Below are 20033 nucleotides of genomic sequence, written 5' to 3' on the forward strand. Positions count from 1 at the left end.
AACAATATGTTTATCTCAAAATTTTATCGGACAACTTTGGGGGAAAAGGATGTGGGAGGGGACTAGCTTTGGTGAAGAATGCCAATATTTTTGGTCACTTAAAAAGGGCACTAGAACTTTTTATTTCCGATCAAATGAGCCCTCTCCTGACCGTCTAGGATAACTGGTTTGATACAATAACCCCTGTGGAAAAAATAATAGCAAATAAATAATCACGCATCCGTGATCTCTCTTCTGGCAAGAAAAAAGCAAAACTCCACATTTTTGTAGATGGGAGCTTGAAACTTCTACAGTAGGGTTCTCGGATATGTTGAATTTGACGATGTGACTTTCATTAAGATTCTTTAATCTTTAGGGGTCGTTGCCCCCTTTTTCGAAAATCGGACAAATTTTCTCAGGCTCGTAGCTTTTCATGGTTAACACTAAACTTAATGAATGTTATATATTTGGAATAAACACAATAAGCCGATTCTTTTGATATGCCTATTGATATCAAAATCCCGTTTTTTCTGCTACTATTGAGCCTTACCGCTCCTTACTTATAGTTCTTTACTGTGAAATGTTTTATATTAAATCGTTTGGGTTGATACAAATTTATAATCTTAATTTCTTTTTAGCATAGTTAATTGTTTCATCGTTAAAACAGGTGAAAGAGGCTTTAAGGCTTGGCTTGGCCTAGGGTTGGGGGTTAGGGGTTGTTTTTTGGAGGTGATAAGGTGACTCCTGTTTTCTTTATTAATGTTGTTTTGGCTGCAGTTGGGAAAGTTTTGAAATCTCTAAGCTAAATATCAAACAGTTCGTGGTAACGAACTGTAAGTGAGGAGCGACCCGGCTCAATGGTAACCGAAACTGTAGAAAACGAAATTTTGATACCAATAGATACATCAAAAGGATCAGATTTTAATGCTAATTTTAAATATATAAGCTTCATTAAGTTTATTCCTACCAATCAAAAGTTACGCGCCTGAGAAAATTTGGCTGATTTTCGAAAAAAGTGGGATAGACCCCCTAGAAGTAATAGAACCTTAATGAAAATCACACCAGCATATTCCGCGTATCAGAGAACCCTATTGTAGAGGTTTCAAGATCCTATCACGGATGCGTGTTTATTTGTTTGTTTGTTTTTTTTTTCTTTCCCAGGAGTGATCGTATCGACCCAGTGGTCCTAGAATATCGTGGGAGGGCTCATTCGAACAGAAACTAAAAGTTCTAGTGCCCTTTTTAAGTGACCAAAAAAACGGAGGGCGACTTGGCCCCCTCCCACGCTCATGTTTTTCCCAAAGTCACCCGATCAAAATTTTGAGATAGCCATTTTGTTCAGCATGGTCGGAAATATGATAATTGTTTATGTCTTTTAGGATTATTTAATCCCCCGAAGCCCCGGGGGGAGGTCTGAAAGTTATGAACTTCACCCCATGTTAAAAAATAGTATTGGTTATTGGGAAGTATACAGACGTTTTCAGCGGGGATTTTTTTCTGGCAGGGGGGGTGGGGGGAGGGGTCAGGGGTTATGTGGGAGGATCTTTCCATGAAATAAGTTTTCATGGGGGAAAGAGACATTGCTATGAAGGGGGCGCCGGATTTCCCAGAATTATTTAAAAAAAGATCAGAAATTATATATAAAAAAAACAAGTTTTTCAACTGAAAGCAAGGAGCAACATCAAAACTTAAAACGACAGAAAACATTACGTACATGATTGGGTTCACCCCCTAGGCAATACCTCGCTCTTTAAGCCAGATTATTTAGTACTTTCATAAGAGCTATTTATTCTAATTAACGGCATTTGTGATTAAGGGGTTATTTTTAAAGAATTGGAATAGAATTCGAACTTTAGCTTAAAGGGTAAGGCATTGACTATGGGGCGAACCTTCTTACATATTGAAAATATATGAATATAGAAGTTCGTTACGTATGTTAATTCGTAAGTTACGTATATTTATTACTAATAAAAAAGTTCGTAAATAAAATTAAACTTGTTTCGAGAGAGCCATTTAACCAAATAAAAGTAAAATTAATATGAAAATTTTGTTTTAATTATTCATGGACGTTGAGCCAAATTCAAAAGCATCATTAAACCAAAAACATTCAAAAATTAAATAAAAAAAATAAGTTTTTTTTTAACTGAAAATAAGGATCAACATTAAAGCTTAAAACGAATAGAAATTATTCCGTATATGAAAGGGGCGTCCCCCCCTCAACGCCTCGCTCTTTACGCTAAAGTTTGACTTTCTCACAACTCTATTTTTTTAAACAATGAAAAACTTTAGCGTAAAGAGCGAGGCGTTGAGGAGGGGACAGTCCCTTTCATATACGGAATAATTTCTGTTCGTTTTAAGTTTTAACGTCGTTCCTTACTTTCCGTTAAAATAAACATTTTTTTTATTTAATAAAATAAAGAAACGACCTTTTTCATAGGTGATATAAATGACATATGTCATATCACATCTCATGTGATATGACCTATGTCATGTGATATTTGATGTGATATGTCATATGATATGTATGACTAATATGATATGTCATATGACTTTAACTAGTTGCACAGATGTCATAATGATATCTGCGCAACTAGTTAAAGGCCACTTAAAGTGATTTGATTTTTTTTGTAAATCGCTGCATGCATTACAGCTCGAAAATAAAGCTGCTTCTTTTAACAGTTCTCAAAGTTTGGAATAAAATAAGTTTGCAAATTTCATATTTCATACAAAAATTCAGATTAGCCATTTGAATTTTGTCACAAATTAATGGAAATGATATCTTTGGTTCTGTTTGTTTTGATTCACCCATCATAAGCTAGCTCCTGGAATATTAAAGAACCAAAGACATCAAAATAAAAACATTTGTGGGCCCCTGGGACCATTTTAGGTCTATTCATACATGAAAACTGCATTTTCTAAGATTTTGCTATTGATTCTTTCAGAATCAAAAAGTTCTTAGGCCAGTACCACACTTTCATCATTGTTGCCATGTTTAACCGTGAAAATAAATATGCACATGCCGTTAATTAAGTATGACAACGCTGTTTGTCCTTAAAAATGTTAACATTAACGATCTAATGATACCTTAAGGTAAACACACCTTCAAATAAAAGTTACACCTTGATCTGCAGCGATAATAGTAATTTATTTACAAAAACGGTATAACTGCACTGGAGGTTTTCTAGTTTATTAAAATATGTACGGGGGCGTGAGCTTCCACTTAATCAACTAGATCATTCAGATTTCGTGTTCACTGTCCTTGTTACTCTGATTAATTGAATCTTAATTATGAACATTTTGGCAAAACAAATTGAGTTATTAATTGATGCCACCCCCACCACCACACCCCCACCTTTAAGTGTTGAACACCATTGGTTTTAATCCAATTTCAATTTTTATGTAATTTTTCTGCGCTTTGTGTATTTATTTGTTATTTTTTTATTACTTTGTGGAAAAATATTTGTTTTGTAGAGAAAAGTGCGAGGAATAACTTTTCAAACTTCATCATCTAATTTATTCTATTCGAAGTTCTCCCCAAGCTTTAAAACATCAATTGTTTTTCCAAAAAATAAAAAATGGGCAGTCATTTCCGTTTATTCCCTTCTCTTCCCAAAGATTCTAACAATACTGTATGTCACACAATAAAATTGGCAACAATGGTATGAGGGTCTCGTGCCAGCCACGTGTCACTAATGGAGAAGGTTGACTTTGACTGAGCAAGAACACGTGCAGTGTTGTCGTGATCACAAATGAGGCGAAAACTGAACAGTAGGGATTAATGCTTGTTTGCAAGTCATACCGCTTTAGTCGTTATGGAACAAGTGCGTTAATTATAGAGAGAGAGATGTTGTAGATAAAAATTCCCAACCCTGGGTAGTTCGACTTAAATTAAATAGTGCAAAAATTTGGTTTTTAAATCATTGAGTTAATAGAGAATATCAGAAACCATTCCACTCAGTGACCCCAATTAGGGAAAGTTAAGGGGATGGGGGCATCGCCCACTCTGGATCTTGAAAATACGCTTTTTGGGTTCTTTGTTTTTAAATGAATAGTCCTCCCCCCCCTAAAGAAAAATTTTTAAGTTATCCATGTTTAAAGTATTAAGGAAAATATTTGTATACTTTAGATCTGGAAAAATACATTTTTTTGTATTCTATTTAAAAAATGAAAAATCCCCCCTCTTCGCAAAAAATTGATTTAATTTATGCCCCTGTTTTCACTGTCAAGGGAAATATCTAGATGCTGAAAAATACTATTTTTATATGTTATTTTAAAAATCGAAAAATTTTAACCTCCCCCCCCCCGGAGAAAAAACTTTATTTTTGGGAGTTGGTAAACCTGTTTTTACTATCAAGGAAAAAAATTACCCACTCTTACTCATGAAAATACCTTCTGTGTACATTAGTTGAAAAAATCCATGCTCCCCCCCAGGGGCACCCGTAAGCTGAATTCAAGGGGGTGGGCTTACCTGGTATAGTTGGCACTTTTCATGCTATATAATAGAAATCTCAAAACATAAAAATAAGGCAGCATCATTTAGCCAGGAGGGGGCTCGCGCCCCTCCTGCCCCCTCCTTACGAGCACCCATGCCCCGTGGAGGGGGCTGTTGCCCCTCCTGCCCCCTCTTTACGAGCACCCATGCCCCTTCGAATAAAAAAATCTTCTTTTTCCGTGAGTTGGTCCCCCTGTTTCCCATATTTGTTGTTATCGAATTTAAAACGGGTTATATCTTCATTTTTCCATACCCTGCTCATTTTGCTGTAAACTATTTGTAATTATATTTTTAGATTAGGCTGCCACAATGGTTGAATGCTTTTAATCCTCGTCCTTTAGAAAGATCATAACTTAAGTTTCCAGTAGACATTTCAGTATAATTGTGCCATGGATAAAAGGGCGTATCTAACTTTTCCATTTTACAAGATGCAAAATGAAGTTATTAAGCATTTTCCAAAATACAAATTTTTTATGGGACAAAATATATAAAATTATGTGCCTTTGTTTTGAGTATGTTATATACAAATATGCAAGATAGTCAACGGGTGTTGAATCGCATTGCAATTGAAACGAAAATATATTAAAGACGGGTAAATTTTCTTAATAAGACAATGAAAAAGAAAATTAAACTTTTTAATACAAAAACAGCAATAAAAGTTCGTTTATTTCAGCTTCATATTCAGACACCTTTACCAATGAAAAAAAAAATAAAAAAATAAGGGGTTGTACAACTATTTTACATCTGAAATATTAGAAGATAATTCAGACTCAGAATAGTAGACGTATAGCAAATATTTTGCCTTGTTGTTTTACTGTTTACGCTTTGGGGCAAATACCCTTACGACCCTTTTATTTTTTACTGTTACAAATATTAAGACTCATATAGCATAAACCATACGCCATTGCCTTTGATCTCCTATAACAGCTCTGTTTTTAAATAATATTCCAGCTAATTAGACAATTTATTGTTATTCATTCAAATAATGCAACAAATCAAACTGCAACTATTAAATTTCTTCGTTATGACATATCGTGCGTGGCATTTCTATTGTCCCATCGTGGGAATTCCGGGGGCTATCGGGGGTGATCATAACAACAAAGAATGATACTCAAGTGCCAGTTGAGTGAATGAGACTGTCTCAATTGTTCTACTTGAGTGCTATTCTTTGCACGTTGATAATTTATTGCGTTTTTCGGTAATGTTTTTCCTATATTCAGGGAGAAAGTCGTGTGAATGACATTCTTTATCAACAGCTCATGATATATATATATATATATATATATATATCCCTCTCTCTCTTGCAGTTCCTTAGGCCCAAAACTGTCCCGAATAGAATCATAGACGTAGATAGGTTGGACGCTTGGGGAAGGGAAGCCTGAGAATTTCTTGCGCAAATGTTTAAATATAAGAAAAACTTTTGAAGCCCCACCTATTGAATTTTTCGGAATTAGGGTCGTCGGAACAATCTCAGGTGGAAATGAAATGATTTAATAAGAAAAACAACTATCAAATTTGAATCACAGGAAAACCGTTTGAATTGTTTTCACGCTTTCAGCTTTGGGCATTGGTATATTATCGTTGAAAATTGCAGGCATAGAAAAAATACCCGTAAATTTCCATTGATTTGGTAACTGTTCGACATTATTAAGGTTTACTAATTCCTATTTAGAAGAAATGGGTAAAGAAGCCCATTATTTTACAGAGAACCAAATAATTAGGTCAAAAACTGTGTCAGATAAGGACTTAGGTGCAAACAAGATCGATTCTGGGGGGGGGAGTTAGTGGGTCTCTTAGGGAGGGCTGAAATAAAAAAAATAGTATTTTATTATCAAACATTTCAGTATAGCGAGCTGCGGGTGTAGAGTGACTTGGCTAGATTGAAGACATAGCTCTAAAAACAAAATTTTTACACTAGTTAACATATTAGAAGAATCGGATTTTTATGTCACGTTTAACCATATAAATTTCATCCCTTTTTAGTCTTACGCATCAAAAGTTACGAGCCTGAGAAAATTTACCTTATTTTCGAAAAAGGAGGAAACACCCCGTAAAAGTCATAGAACCTTAATGAAAATAACACCACCAGATTCAGCATATCATAAAATCCTACTGTAGAGGTTTCAATCTCCTATCTGCAAAAATGTTGAATTTTGTATTTTTGTCAGAAGAAAGATCATGGATGCGTGTTTTTTTTTTTTTTCTCTCCCAGGGGTGATCGTATCGAACCGGTGGTCCTAGAATATCTCAAGAGGGCTCATACAAACGGAAATGAAAAGTTCTACCGCTCTTTTTAAGTGACAAAAAAAATTTGAGGGCAACTAGACCCCTGCCACGCTCTTTTTTCCCAAAGTCACCCGATCAAAATTTTGAGACAGCTATTTTGTTCAGCATAGTCGAAAAATTTAATAACTATGTTTTTAAAAATGACCTAATCCCTCACAGACCCTGGGAGAAGGGTCCATAATTCCGCACAGTGCCCAGGAGAAGGGCTGCAAGTTATGAACTTTGCCCATTGTTTACATATAGTATTGGTTATTGAGAACATACATAAGTTTTCAGGGGAAATTTTTTTCTGGTGGGGGGGGGGGGTCAGGGTAGGGGGTTAAGTGGGAGGATCTTTCCATGGAGTCAGTTTTCATGGGGGAAGGCGCATATTTATGAAGGGGGCGCCGGATTTCCAGATATTATTTAAAAAAACGATCAAAAATTAAACAAAAACAAGATTTTTGAACTGGAAGTAAGGAGCAACATTAAAACTTAAAACGAACAGAAATTATTACGTATCTGAGGGGGTTTGCCCCCTAGTCAATACCTTGCTCGTTACGCATTTTTTTTTTTTAGTATCTTCAAAAGAGTTATTTAGTCCGATTAAACGGCCTTTGCGACTCATGGGCCATTCTTAAAGAATTGGAACAGAATTCAAACTTCAGCGTAAAGAGCGAGGTATTGACTAGGGGGGGCCTTATATACGGAATAATTTTTGTTTGTTTTAGGTTTTCATGCTGCTTATTACTTTCAGTTGAAAAAGACTTGTTAAGAGGGGGCAGTCGGATTAATATCAAGGGGAATGCAAAACGAAAAAAATCATCTGGGGCCAACAAAAAGGATGCCATTCTGGAATAGGGGTGGGTAGAGTCAAAAGAACTGCTTTTAATGGAATTGAAACTTCATGGAAGGGAGTAAAGGGTGAGGCTTTGAACAGATGGGGGAATAGGAGGAGTGTTGGTCTTACGTGGATTGATGCGTCAGTAACTTTTTATTAGAAGCAGGAATGGTTTATGGGAAAGTAATTTTTACATAAACAACTAAGTGGAGCCATTAAGATTGGATAGTATAATATTCTTTAAATGCAGTAAGGGGACAGGCACCAAATCTAAAATTCAGAAAAGAGGATATAAATTCTTTGTCTCGAGGTCTTAGTGAGCTCAAAATAATTTGTTACTACTTTTGTTTATATCATAATGCCCCTTGCCCCTTGGCTGTATATTATACAGCCCATGCCCCTTGAAAACCGGATATGAATCCCTCTTGCCCCCCAATAAAAATGCTGGAGATTCACCCCTGATAAAGGTCAGTCAACTATTAAGCGTACTGATGAAGAAGTAATACATGAAAATCTTTCTATAAGGACTCGCCTTCTGAAAATAAATAATTTTTGGAAATGTTGATTTTTTATTCCCTTTTAAGATAAATTAAATAAATGAATATAAGATTGATAAGATTGCTCCTATATAAGATTGATGAAGCGAAATGAGAGTTTTGTTAAAGCATTTGAGGCTACTTTTTTGTCAAGTAGAGGAATGAAATAGAATTTATTTCAAACTGTCACTACATTACGCTTAAAATTAAAAAAATGGTTACCAAAATAAGAGCAAAGCTCTACACTTCAACACTAAACCATTAACAATTGCTTAAAGATGTCAATCATAATTCCAAGACAAAAAAAAAGAAAAAAAAACACGAATGAGATGAATATCTTTTTATACAATGTATCTAACTCTGAATTCATGGATTTTTCAACTGAACATGGGGGGATCTTTCCATAAAGGATGTTTTCTTGGGAAAAGAGACATTTCTATGAAGGGGGTGCTGGATTTCCCAGCATTATATAAAAAACGATCAGAAATTAAATAAAAAAACGAGTTTTTTCAACTGAAAGTAAGGAGCAACATTAAAACCTAAAACGACAAAAATTATTACGTATATTAGGGGGTTTGCCCACTAGTCGATACCTCGCTCTTTACGCCAGAATTTTCTTAGTACTTTCAAAAGAGCTATCTATTCTAACCAAACGGCCTTTGTGATTCAGGGGTTGTGATTCAGGGATTAAACAAAATTCGAACTTTAGCGTAAAGAGCAAGATATTGACTAGGAGATTAACCCCCTCATATACGTAATAAAAAAAACACTAAAAAACAAGCGATTGTACAATTAGAAAACAATTCTTACTTGACAACAATAGCAGAATAGTTGTACCTAACACATTTTGGAAACAGACCCGCAATATTTCACTGGGATAAAGGGACTACCCATGTAAATTCTATAGACACTAGTAGTTTCGTGATTTTGAAAAATCTCAGAATATCAATAGTAACTCTAAGCTGTTACAGGGTAATCACAGGCTCGAGCTAGAAGGGGGAGGAGGTTAAATTGTATTTCTCCTAAATTTTGGAATATACCCTTTTTCGGTATTTTCATTATAAATATAATTTTTTGGTGTTCTCAAAAATCCCCCCCTGCTAGGTTTTTAAAGCAAGATTCACCCTCCTCCACAAACCCCCTCCTCTACATTTTCGTCAACTGGCATAACCCCTGAGCACAAATACGTACAAACATATTTATAAGAATAAATACTTATTTCGGTACTTATGTATTAAACGTACTCTCTTATATACTGCTAAAGAAGTCAATTTTGGTTAATGCTAATGAAATAAAATAAAATAGGAAGAATATATAATAGTTTAGAAACAAATTTGGGCTATATATTTGCACATTGGGGGGGGGGGGGGGTAAAGCATACTATATATTAAATACGTAGCATAATACGTAGCATAAAGGTACCTAACCTAGGTACTCCCCCCCCCCTAAACCCCAAGAACAACAGTTTAAATATCGATATCACAATGAAAACCATGCTTTGCATTGCATTATTCTATAGCGGTCTATTGTCTGGATACTCCTGTCTGGCGGGTTTTTCGAGACTGGTTTCCGCGACTGGATATAAAAGAGTACGTTTAATACTTAAGTACCCTCATTTCTTCAAATCGATAGAATCTTGATGATTATTAACTATGCTTTAGTCAGCTCTATAGCTGTTGCTCGGTTTTGGAGGGCCGCGGACCACCCCTTCCGAAATTTGAAAGATGAAGTATAACATTCGTTTTAATTAAATTGTAGCTCTATGAGATTCCCAAATTGGGAGTGATTGTAAAAGGGAATATCTGACATAAATCAGTAAGTTCACCTCCCCCTATCTCCTAGCTTGTGAGTTTCCCCAACTGCAAGCGAAAAACCGGCAGCTACGCTCACGATCTTGACTAGACCTGGATTAAAGTCTCATTTCTCAAAATGACTTCTTCGATTAAGTTGTAGAAGAAACATTTGCGTAGGAACATTTAATTAAACTGAAGCATCTTCCAAGATTGCTCTTGCTATTGATTAATCTTCTCCACTGGGACACTCAATCACGTATCCTATTGGCTGAAAGAAGCTCCTCCCAGGACGCGCAGCGCTTTCTTTTTCCAAATAGAAAGTCCTTCAGGTTGAGATGACACAATTAGGATTTCCGGCGTAGTGAAAAGGTCCAAGTTAATTGTGTAAAAATGTTAGATATAAAGCCTCAAGTAAATGAGTATTTCGGAAGACCAGCCCCATTGGCAAATTTTCCTATGCTTCTTTCAGGTTAGTCTTGACTTACTTGCCTCAAGTCCCTTCCTCCTTGGCGTCATGGGAGGTTTGGGGCCTCTTCTTTCACCATTCTATTGATGAATTCCTGTATGCACTTCTATCTTCTGCGAGGCGGAGAAGGTGCGGTTAGGCTAAGCGACGAGAAATTGTCCTTCCAACATTTTGGCGGGCGGGGCCTTCTAGGTCAAGAACCATGTACCCGGCCTTCAAAGGCTTTAGTCCTTAATTCACAGGATTTTACGTTACTTGTAATGCTTAATTTACGGTTTTTTTTATTCAGAGTTTTTATTCCACAATACATACACAATCCAATCACAACACTCCTAAACCCCCTCGAAAGGCTCCATGGCCAGGGATACAAGGGGTTTTCTTAACCGAGTCTCTGTTGAGATAAAATCCCTAGAGCTTCTGTGGGAAGAAATGACCTACGATGACACCATATAATCTAGGATGACCTTTTGTGCAGGGTTTCTTAAGCTATTGTGCAGGGTTTCTAAGCAGGGTTTCTTAAGGAATTTACTTTAAGTACCAAGGGCATCAAAATCAAAAATAATTATTTGCCTCCTTAGATCTACTCACACCCCACCTTAGATCTACTCACAAGATCTCTGTGCCCACCTTAGATCTACTCACACCTAAAAACCACAATTGTTTTTCTTTTGATTGTTTCAAAATTATGAAGTTACTACAGGGAGCCTAACATTTTCGTCAGCGTTGCCACACTGGACTGTGGAAATAAATGAGCAAAACTAATCAATTAAATTTGACAACGCTATTCTTTAGTAGAAATTAGCAATCCTTTGTTCTCCAAAGACACTTACACCTTTAAAGGGAAGTTGCACCTTCTAAAGGAGGTGAATAAAGCGGCATTGATGCAACATACCTATTTTTCTGTGCTAAGTGATTAAGGTGCGTTAGGTTGAGCGTAACCTTTTCCACTTAAACCAGCTCATCCATATTACGCTTATGTCAAAATCCATAAAACGATCATAATTATTGTCTAAAATCAACACAATTATTGTGAGTAAACTATTTGAAAATCAAAATTGAGAAATGGAGATTGAAGTGTCAATAGCTTTCTTAGAAAAGTTTTTATTTTATATTAAAATTTTATTAATGTTCATCTAGATATTATATTTTAATGCTAATATCTTGACCTTCCCAAGACGGAACGTAAACTTACGTGACGTGAAATTCTTTGTCCAGCTCGAACTTGCGCACTGCCTACACTACGGACCAAAATTTTCTCCGTAAGGTTACATAATGTAATGTAGTCTTAATCAGGGCCGTATCTAGGATTTTTTTTTGGAGGGGGTGTTACAAAAGAATTTTTTCGGGGGGGGGGGGGTACAAAAAAAAACTAAAATATATATCAAAAATATGTTTATATTCATTATTGTTACGTTTTTTTACTAGTCGGACAAACTTTTCTGGGAGGGGGGGGGGGTTCCAACCTCCTAACCCCTCCCCCTAGATACGGCCTTGGACTTAATTGAAGACTTTGCGCCTTAATCTTCGTGATTAAAGAGTTCTTATAGAATATTTATAGAGCTTTTAGAAAACTGAAAGATATTAGAAAAAACTCCTAGGTATTATATCACATACATAAAAAAAACTTGCTGTTATTGTTAATTCTTGTGCTGCAATAGTGTCGGCAATTTTGAGTTTCTCGTAATAATAAATTAGTTGCACAAATCGTTAGCAGCACTACTACTTGGACTTAAACCTTAAAAAGAACCAAACAATAACTTTATATTGTGATGAAGAATAAAAGGTTAAGAAGAAAGACTAAAATCAGGTATGGGGTTTATACCCCCAGGGGGATTACGGCATTAAGGCCCTTGAGTTACAACTTGTTATTCACGAGAAGTCTTGTTTCTACGGCAAACACTTTTAGCGACAAAAAGTGATAGTTGCGAGTAAACCAATCGGCTGTCCAAAGGTAAAAAGGCGTATATGCATGAAAGTCCCTTTCCGAGTTAGATATAGGCCTACCACTGAATTAAGCTCACAGAGGCAAATCGAATGATATATGCGAGAATGTCCTAATAAAATCCCCTGGAAAGATCTTTCTCGCAAAAACACGTATCTGCAGCCTCTCCCTCGTTTGTTAAAGTTGAAAAATCAACATTTAATATTATCAGCGAACTTTGGCATGTATTTTAATTGCATAATTGGAAAGAATACTGTCTAAAACCAATCCTAACAATTTTTCACTTCAATCCTGGGCCTAGTGCGGCGCAATATAGTGGAAAAAGTGCCGCAAGAATTAAGAAACTTTGAAGACGATTTTTTTAAATAATTAAAAGTGTACATACGCGTTTTACGTTTGGACGGCCGCACTGCTGTCTCACATGGTCGGCCATTGAAAACTACTGCGGATAATTTCCAACTAAAGCAAGAAGCGGGTTGACTTCCATTGTCATTATCATTTTCAATAAACTAGCGCGAATAATTGGGTTTCATTCATGATTTTCTTTAGAGGTCTTTATAGAATATTATTTGAAAAAAACTACGTTTTCTAAAGAGTTAAAGAGGCTGAGTTACAAGGTCGAACCTTAAAACGTACAGGGATTAGGAGGCACAGTTGGGGGGCTGCCGCCCCCAAACCCCGCTTTCGCAGCCTTTAAATAAAAAAAAATTTAAACTGAAAGTAAGGAGCGACATTAAATCTTAAAACGAACAGAAATTATTCCGTATATGAAAGAGGCTGTGCCCTCCTCAACGCCTCGCTCTTTACGCTAAAGTTTGACTTTCTCACAACTCTTTTTTTAAACAATAAAAACTTTAGCGTAAAGAGCGAGGCGTTGAGGAGGGCACAGCCCCTTTCATATACGGAATAATTTCTGTTCGTTTTAAGATTTAATGTCGCTCCTTACTTTCAGTTTAAATTTTTTTATTTAAAGCCTGCGAAAGCGGGGTTTGGGGGCGGCAGCCCCCTAACTGTGCCTCTAATCCCTGTACGTTTTAAGGTTCGACCTTGTAACTCAGCCTCTTTAACTCTTTAGAAAACGTAGTTTTTTCAAATAATTTCTGCACGTTTTTGTACAGTTTATTACTCATTATTGCTTGACTAACTGTTAGCTGATCGTGTCAGGAGTTGAAGTTGGGGAGCTGCCGCCCCCAAACCCCCCGCTCTTGAACATTCTTGTGTTAAGGCTTTTAATTCCTGAATACTCAAATCACGTCGTACAGGGTGCCTCCTAATCCCTGTACGTTTTAAGGTTCGAACTTGTGACTCAGCCTCTTTAACAGCCCCCCCAACTGTGCCTCCTAATCCCTGTACGTTTTAAGGGTTGACCTTGTAACTCAGCCTCTTTAACTCTTTAGAAAACGTAGTTTTTTTTCAAATAATACACATAAACAGGTTAGACATGCTTTGTTATGAAAATTGACGCGCAGATATTTTCATAACGAAGCATGTCTAACCTGTTTATCTGTATTATTTGAAAAAAACTAAGGTTTTTCGTAAATGTAAATTCGGGGGATAATTCTTTCGGTCTGAAAATATCAAAAGGCCCTAACAGGTCGAATTCTGCTTCGAATGAGTCCTCATTCACCCGGATCCGTTGCCAACTGGGGCCTGTAGGCGTGGCTAAGAAAAAAAAAGAAGAAATGATGATGAACTTTAAGTGGCTATATTTGGTTTTTTGAAAACAAGGAAGGAGTGATCGGATTGAGCTGAAATTTCGAGGATAAGCTCCCGGGCCCTAGGAAAACTTAACCTGCAGCCCAATTGGACCACGTTAAAGGGGGGCTATGGTGGGAGGGTCGAAACTTCCGGCCCAGTTTACCCCATTAAGATAAAGTCGGAGGAGGATGAAATTTTGCAAGTTTCTTAGTTTGAGCTTGGGCTAAAAAAAAAAGTTTTGTTTACCATAAATCATGAATTTTTGCTAGTTTTTACTAGATTTCGGGAAATTTACTAGATCCTCTAAATTTACTAGATTTTTTTTTACTAGATCTAGTAAAATCCTACTGACGGTGGCAACCCTGTAGGCAACTCGAAAATAAATCAAATTCTAGTCTGAAAAGTTCTACGGCGTCGTTTGAAAGTCTCATAACTTGTGTTGCTTTCTGGCTCTTGAAGGAAGTTCTTGATCAGAAAAAAATATCACACTGCCGTATTTTAGACAGCATAAGAGTACTGCAGCTCTTTATTAGATTCTTGTGGTGGTCAAGGAACAATATGAACCTTAGCAATTTGAATGCTTTTTCGTTGGAAATATCTCGATGGCCAAAAATCAGGTTAAAAAGCGATGATTTAATGCAACCATTTGTCAGTAAGAACAATCCTCTCTGTTAGGAAAAAAAGTAATAAACAAATCACCAAAAAATACCCAAAGGGTGCCAAAAGGGACCCATTCTATTTTTCAGGGACGGATCTAGACCTATCGGTGCCCGGGGCAAAAAGACATTAGGTACCCTTCGGTAAGCAAACCCATTATATATATTTGACTATGGCTATTTTACTTCTTTGAAAAAAATATTCATTTGCTGTAAGTTTATCTAATCGTTTTACTAACATTAATATATTTTGTATGTAAATTATATGTGTACAGTAATGTTCAAGCAAAACTCTAAGATTCCACGTAATAATATTTTAGCGGTGACACAGTACACATACAAATAAATTATATAGGCTAAACTCAATTTTACCCTGTAGATTAAAATTTAACTTTACCTGCTTTTCTTGAAAAAACTGTCTATATAATATCTTCATATGAAAGCTTCGAAGCCATATCATCTTCTGCGTGGATTATACTCAAGTTTGTTAACCGCTGCCTGGCCATCCTGTTTCTAAGACAGCTTTTTGATTAACTTCAATTTTGCTGAAGGTTCTTTCATGAGAAGGAACTGATACAGGCATAGTTAAATACATCGTCAATGGAAACGTTGATGCGTACCAGAGCTGGGAAATTAGGGTTCAAATTTTATTTGATCAGACCGAAAGTGCATTACGATTCTCCCCCCCCCCCTAGGAACCAGATCGTGGTGCAGGCTCCCCCTCTACATCTGTCCCTGCTATCCCTTGTGACTGTAAATAGATTTGCCTTTGTGTATTTCTCTGAGCGTGCAACCATTTTTTAGTGTATGTTACAGTCCTTCGTGGATCTAGCCCTAAAATACCTATGAATTGGCCCTTCATATAGACCTTCATTATGAATATGCCCTTCATTATGAAAATGCAGCCCTTCATCCTAGTGGTGGTATTTTTTCAATGGTCTCTGTTGATAGCAAATTACTTTGTAATATGATGCTTTATATACTGAGAGATGCTGTAGACAATGTTACAAGAGAAGAACAATGCGGTTTTAGAAAAGGTAGAGGATGTGTCGACCAAATTTTTACTTATAGGTTAATAATTGAGAAGTACATAAGTTGTCAAACACCTTTGCTCCTCAGTTTTATAGATTATGAGCAAGCGTTCGATTCTGTTGATAGAGAAGCTTTAGTAAAGGTTTTATCCTTGTATGTTATACCAGACATATACTTTAAAGTGATTAGTTCTATGTATGAGAATAACAATGCTGTGACTAAGGTAGGAAATGAAATTAGAAGCTGGTTTTGTATTAAATCAGGAGTTAAGCAGGGTTGTGTTCTATCCTCCTTTGTATGGATTATTTTGATGGAATTTGTTTTAAGGAGCACAGAAAGGCAATGAGAGACCACGGAATCAAATGGGGAGGAAAAAGTCTCCTGGACTTGGATTATGCTGATGATTTAAGCATCCTAGATGAAAGTGTAAGCAAAATGAAGGAAGTTTTAGAGGTTTTGCGAGTTCAGGGTGCTAGAGTTGGTTTGAAAATTAATGTTAAGAAGACTAAGTCACTAAGGCTAGGAATAAATGAAGATGAAAAGGTGACGTTGGGTAATGAAAAGATTGATCAGGTGGGCAGCTTCACTTACCTTGGTATTATTATTAGTAAAGATGGTGGGAGCAGTGAAGATGTTAAAAATAGAATAGCCAAGGCTCAGGGTGTTTTTTCACAGTTAAGAAAAGTCTGGAAGAATAGGAAGATAAGTCTACAAACCAAGATTAGAATCTTAGAAGCTACAGTGATGACAGTGGTCAAATATGGCTCTGAAGCATGGACGCTCCGAAAAGCGGATGAAGATTTGCTAGATGTTTTCCAGAGAAATTGCTTAAGGATTGTTCTGGGTACCCGGCTCACTGACCGTATTTCAAACAATAGGCTATACGAAAAATGTGGTTCAATACCGCTTTCTAGGTCTATAATGAAAGAAAGGTTGAGGTGGTTAGGGCATGTTGTGCAGATGAAGGATGACAGATTGCCAAAGATTGTTCTTTTCGGCCAACCATTTAGGGCTAAACAGAAAGCAGGTCGTCCTCGTCTGGGGTGGGAGGATGTCATAAAGAAAGATTTAAAGGAAATGGGAACTTCATTGGCGGGCGTAAAAAGGGAGGCTTTGAATAGATTGGGATGGAGGAGGAGCGTGCGTAGCTGTGTTGGCCTCTTGGCGGCTTGGTGCTGCGATGAGTTGTTAGTAGTAGTAGTAGTAGTATAGTATCTCAAAGACCGTTTACTTCAAATAAATGAAAGAAAAATTTAAAAAATACGGTATTGGATTTTAGAATCCCTACCTACGGTGATGATCTCAGTTTGATGGCCCTTCAGCTAGGAAGTGGTATAGGGGCTAGGGGGCCACTCAACTCTGGCTGATCTTGCAGAGTCACACCACTGACCCCCGTTCAATCCAGATAAATGAAAATGAAAGAAAAAAAATATTTAAATAAACGGGGCCACGCAAACGGTTGGAATTTTCAAAAGATGTGCGGGCTTTAGGGTTCATACTCATGAAATCTTGATATTTAGAATGATTTCCATATAGAATTGTCAACCGGATTTCTCATAGAATTTGCCTGTCTGTCTTTTTCATTTTCCCCCTCAAGTTATATTCCTATGTATCGACTAGGTCACTCTCACTCCTTTACTTTGTCAATTTCTGAAGTCTGCATTTTCACTTCTTTTTAGGTTTAAAATCTATTTGAAGCCATTTTCTATGTTCTCCTGTAATAATTGTAATAATTATTAGTTTTAAATGTAATAAATGTAATAAATTGTCATAAATGTAATAATTATTAATAATTAGGAGAATAATATTTGCCGGCCCCAGTGGGTAAATAATTTTGTTTTTCGTGTGTGTCTTTACTAAGATTATGGATGTTAATGGTAATAAGTATCTGACTAGAATTTATCTAGAAAATAGATGGCGAGCTTATACACAAGACAAGAATTTCGTAAAGAGAGTATTACTTCACTGTATAGGGGACAAAAACTTGGTCTAAGAGATGGCTCGATGGATGTAGTTAAAATATTTTTTTCCAGATTTTTTTTTTTTTTTTAATTTTTTTTTAAAGATAGATAAAGGCTGGAAGAATAATAACAGACTGCAAAGTAAGACCAGAATATTGGAAGCCTTTCGGTAAAATGTCGGTAATTTAAGTCTGCTGAAACGTGGGCAATTCGAAAGACCGAAGAAGATTTACCAAAAGTTTTTTAGATGAATTGTCCACGGGTAGTTTTATTTACCTGCTTTACTGACAGCATATCAGACAACAAGCTAAACAAAAATATGGTTCAATCCCACTTCCTTAAGTTATTACATTAAAAAATAAGTTTTTTCAACTAAAAGTAAGGAGTAGCATAACAACTTAAAATGAACAGGAATTATTCCGTGTATAAAGGGGCCTGCCGTGTCCTCAACCTTCGCTCTAAGCTAAAGTCTTAAAGTTATTTAAAACTACTTCTCATTCAAATTCAACGGCCCTTGTGTTTCAAGAGTGGTTCTTAATGAAGTGTGACAAGAATTCAAACTTTAGCGTAAACAGCGAGGTGTTGAGGAAGGGGCTGCCTCCTCCTATACGTAATAATAACCTAACAGACAAAATATTTAATATTCATTTAGTTAAATGTTACCCATCAAAATCTACAAGCCCAAGAGAATTTGCCTAATTTTGGAAGAAGGGGGGAAACACCCTTAAAAAGTCAAGGGATCTTAACGAAAATCAAAGTATGAGACTCAGGATATCCGAGAAATCTATTGTTGAGGTTCCAAGCTCCCATTTTCAAAACTGTAGGATGTCGTCGTTTTTGCCAGAAGAAAAATCTCGGATGTGTGTGCATTTGTTCTTAATTTTTGCTTGTTTGTTTGTCTATTATTTTTCCATGGAATGATCGTACCGAACCAATAGTCCTAGAAGACTGGGAGGGGATTGTGACTTATGGAATTTGCCAATTGTTTACATATAGGATTTTGTTGGAAAATATACTGAAATTTTCGGGGGGATTTTCTGCAAGGGGATTTTCTGAGGGTAATTTCCCAAGGAAGGGGGATTTCCCGGCTTGATTTTAAAAATATAAAAAAATAAATTGAAACAACTTTTTTCGACTGAAAGTGAGGAACCACATCAAAATTTACAACGAACAGGAATCATCCCGTATATGAGGGGGGTTACCCCTCCTCAACATCCTGCTCTTTACGCTAATATTTCTGTAGCACTTTAAAAAGTTTTTTATTCAAATTAAACGGCCCTTGTGTTTCAAGAGTCGTTCTTAGAGAATTTTGACAAAAAGTCAAACGTTAGGATAAAGAGCCAGGTATTGAGGAGGGGGCAGCCCCCTCATATACGGAAATTTTTTTACTCATTTCAAGTTTTAACGTTACTCCTTACGTTCAGTAGAAATAAAACAGTTTTTTGTTATTTAATGTCTTCCAAAGTGGGCTGACGGTGGGTTGAGCCATTAGAGATCAGTTATAATGTTTGGCGTACTTAGGATATTTTGAGTCCCGTAACTCCTTTTTTTTTACAGATTCAGCGTACAAGTCCGCATGGTCTACGCCTACTGCCTCTCAATGCTCACCAGGTAAGTGTTTTTATGTATCCTATTATTATTTCATACATCATTTGAATTTCGAGGTAACACCTTAAATTAGGTATCCTTTTGGATAATTGGGGATAAATGGATTTATCCCCATTTGAACGTTTATTTGTATATCGTGTGAATTTATTATTGTATGTATTATTGTTATTCTGATAAAATTGGAAACTCATCGTACAAAAAAAGTGGAAAGCAGAGAAAACTGAAGAAAAGAGAAAAAACCTAAATCACAACAATAGACGCTAATGAAGACAAATACTCTCATAGAGGTAGTAAAATCACTTTGAAGAAAGAAGAATCATTTTAGCAAAGTAGGGATGCTGAGTCAGTGGTGTAGCCCAAGGATGGCTTAAAATAAAATTCTACGTTATTGCATACCTCCCGAAAATGCTATTTTGCCGTGTTTATAAAATCAGTTCTTGACAAGCTGTTATATAAAGTATTGAAGTAAGAAAGTTCGTTTTGAATCAAATTTAGTTTGAAAAGAATTATTGATATAATTTTCGTTTTTTTATATATTTTTCACATTTTGCAAAATTTCAATTGCGCAGGCTGTTCAGTATCTAATTATATAACTCCTAGCTTTGATAATAATTAAATAAAAAAAACAAGTTTTTTTAACTGAAAGTAAGGAACGACGTTAAAACTTAAAACGAACAGAAATTATTCCGTATATGAAGGGGGTTGTCCCCTTCTCAACGCCTCGCTCTTTACGCTAAAGTTTTTTTATTGTTTAAAAAAATAGA

At 36.2% G+C, this 20033-nt stretch overlaps 1 protein-coding gene across 1 annotated transcript in view; it reads left to right on the plus strand.

Annotated features, from left to right (window-relative positions):
• Ets65A (DNA-binding protein D-ETS-3) overlaps positions 1–20033 on the plus strand; it is an 84334-nt gene that overhangs the window by 29527 nt on the left and 34774 nt on the right. The window contains exon 5 of the mRNA XM_089096106.1: positions 19219–19272. Coding sequence (XP_088952232.1) covers positions 19219–19272 — 54 coding nt within the window. The remainder of the gene's footprint in view (positions 1–19218; positions 19273–20033) is intronic.

The sequence above is a fragment of the Artemia sp. Qi Xiang Cuo genome, chromosome 10 (genome assembly GCF_049724085.1).
Source record: "Artemia sp. Qi Xiang Cuo chromosome 10, ASM4972408v1, whole genome shotgun sequence".
NCBI lineage: Eukaryota > Metazoa > Arthropoda > Branchiopoda > Anostraca > Artemiidae > Artemia > Artemia sp. Qi Xiang Cuo.